This window comes from Geospiza fortis, unplaced genomic scaffold (assembly GCF_000277835.1).
Source record: "Geospiza fortis unplaced genomic scaffold, GeoFor_1.0 scaffold13, whole genome shotgun sequence".
In the NCBI taxonomy this organism is placed as follows: Eukaryota; Metazoa; Chordata; class Aves; order Passeriformes; family Thraupidae; genus Geospiza; species Geospiza fortis.
In genome coordinates, this window is record NW_005054384.1 from 616,995 (window position 1) to 620,002 (window position 3,008).

Genomic DNA, 3,008 nt, shown 5'->3' on the forward strand with positions numbered 1-3,008 from the left:
TTTTGGGGCAATGGATAGCCCAAAAAATAAATTCCTGCAGCCACACCAACTTGACAAAAACCTGTGCTGAGGGACTGCTCGTTTTGCTTGCATGGGAGTGTGACCGTGGCCGGCCAACATTTTTTGATAATTCTCTTTTGGGGCAATGGGTAGCCCAAATAAATCTCTGCAGCCACACCAACTTCACAAAAACTGCTCCTTTTGTTTCCATGGGAGTGTGACCATGGCAGGCAGAAGTGAGAAATGCCACTGCTGGCAGCTGGCAGGAGCTGCACTGAGGCACAGCTGGGCTTACTGCGCATGGTTCTTATTAAAATAAGAATGCAAAAACCTGGATATTGCTTCAGGATTGTTACATAATTCCTTGTTATGTGTGGGTTCATGACCTGTTGCATGTTGCAGCCTTATAAGCCAACCAACAACCCCTTTCCTGTTCCCTGACAGCCCTCCTGGCTCCCCCGAGCGCAGCACAGCCACCCCGATGGCGTCCGCTACTGCCGTGCCTGTAGGATTTCACTATGAAACCAAATACGTAGTGCTCAGCTACCTGGGCCTTTTAGCACAGGAGAAGCCACAGGAGCATCCTCCTCCTCCTCCAACTCAAGGTAATATTTGCATATTCATCTCTAGCCATTTACATGTGGAGCTGGATTTGCAATTAGCTGTTGGGGTGTTTCTGCGGGGGGCAGAGCGTGAGGCTGATGTTCGGTGTAATGAATCTCTTGGTTTGTTCAGTGAAAAATGAATAAATTTCAGTTTAAAGATGAGAGATGCTGATGGAAACAAAGCTTGTTACTGTTTTAATTTGAGCTATGCCAGGGCTGGTTGGTGTTTAGGAAGCAAATAAGTGGTTTTAGTCGTGCCTTGAGGCTAGGATGTATATTACCTTGGATGGATATATATTACATTTGTTGAGCCATTGTGAGAATTTCAGCCCATGCTTGCTATTTTTTTGGGACACAAGTGGAAGTAAGCAGGGGTGAGGTGATGTTGACTGGCATAAACTGAGTGGTGTCTTGAGCAATCTCCTGTGCTAAATAGTTTTGCCCTATTACACTGAGGCTGCTGTTGTTGTCACTCAGTGCTGTTGCAGAGATGTGGCCTGTGCTACTTCTGTTTATTTATTTATTTATTTATTTATTTATTTATTTATGCAAAGTCAAGGGCTGCACAGAGTCAGATGTTTCTTCCAGGATGGGTTTATGGATAAAAGAGGGTAAATAAATAAACAGAAGGCAGAAAAAAAGAAGTTTGGTAGATTGTGTTTCACATAAACCTAGGAGGTAAAACTGTTCTTTATTTTGTGGTGGCAAGCACTTCAGCAATGTTGTTTGTCAGGATTGCCTGGGTGACTTGTCACTTAATAATGTTTTAGTCACTACTAGTTCTGTGATTCAGAACTTATTCTGATGAAAGGAGACTTTAAAAAAAACCCAAACCAAACAGAGACAGTCTTCAGAATCTTTGTTTTCTTTGAACAATCATTTAAGAATGCATATGCTGTCATTTACTGAACTTACCTGTCATCAAGTGAGAAATTCCTGAAAAGAAAGACTGCAACAAGGTTATCACAGAACTGCTTTTCTGTTTGGTACTAAATCACATAGCACATGCTGGTTATATTATATATAATTCCTTAAATTAATGTTATGCAATTAATAAACTGTAATTCATAAATACCTTTGTGTATTTAAGGTATGTTTGCTACTTCCACTTTGTCTGCATCTGTGGTCCATGAAAGGAGAGGCACCTTAGCTGTTTCATAAAACCCTTGTTGAAAAATGTGCTTATTTTTAGCAATGACATCTCATTCTGAACATTCCACCCATTTATAACTGGGCTGTAACTGGAAATGTATTGAGTACATATAGAGGTTCAATGTGTAAGAGTCTGCTTTGTTCTAGAAATAGAAGATTCAGAAAGGGAAATGCTAGTCTTAAAGCTTTTTGAAAAGGATTTGGCTGGAGCTACCTTTGAAGTATTTGCAAATTGACGTGAAACCTTTCATTTTCAGAATCAGTTGATTCTCATTACTGGAACCTCTAAGCTTCTAATCTGAATTACAGAAGTATATTTAAACTTTCTAAAGAGGAAGCTACTAATCCTTAAATGAAAATTTTGTAGTCACTTAAGAGGACTTTACTTCTCAGATATTGTTTAGATGTGTTAGCTTGTGTCACAGCAGCCTGTAGTTTGATTTGCTTCTAAAATACTCTAAAGCATTCATACTTTACAACTTCTAAAGAGGAAATCTTCCTACATTTTCCCCATCTCATTTCCCAAACCAGACAGTGACCACAAGGTCTCCTCTCCTGGTCATGTTTCACTTTAATTAGGTTTGTCTTTCAGTGGTTTTGCTGTTTTCTGATCAAAGCCTTTGGATAAAATAATTTTGCCGTACTTTTAATTTGCCAACTTGTTTCCCACTCTGTTTTGTAATGCTTTTAATGGCCTTCAGGCTGTATTGAACTAAGCAAATGCTTTATCCTTCTGCTTCAGGATTTGTTTCATTCTTTCCTAACTCACTTTTCCTGGTGGCGCTTTTCTGCCTTCCATGCTTCTGAGAGGTTTCTTTTGTCTGCTAGCTACATTTAAAAAAATCTCTTCTCCTACTTTTGCTCACCTTGCTTGTAATGAAGCAGTGTTTGAGCTGCACTGCTGGGCTGTGTGTGATTGTTTCAGAGTGCTGTGTGCATCCCCACTGACTATTGAGCAGTTTACATACCCAGTGTGTATCTCCTGGTTGTTTGGCACCTGGCTGATGCCTGCTGGCTGTAATCTGCAATCCCCAGGAGGGGAGCACAGCCCATAATGGATATTTCCTGCCCTGCCTAATGCACTGCTGGGAGGTGTAGCTGGGTGTTACAGTCCCCAGTGTGAGCTGAGAAGCCTGGTGGGAACAAGAGATGAGAAAGCTGGGAAATGGAAATGAGCTGTTGTTGTCTGGAATCCCATCCTGAGGAGGAGACTTCTGGGTTTCCTGACAGACACAGGAGGGGTAACAGCAG

General features: G+C 41.2%; 1 protein-coding gene across 1 annotated transcript in view; it reads left to right on the plus strand.

Annotated features, from left to right (window-relative positions):
• The first annotated feature begins 439 nt into the window (after nt 1–439).
• The window catches only part of BCL2L13 (BCL2 like 13), a 31,835-nt gene continuing 29,266 nt past the window's right edge, over nt 440–3,008 (plus strand). Inside the window, exon 1 of the mRNA XM_005425289.2 lies at nt 440–605. Coding sequence (XP_005425346.1) covers nt 482–605 — 124 coding nt within the window. The 5' untranslated portion in view covers nt 440–481. The remainder of the gene's footprint in view (nt 606–3,008) is intronic.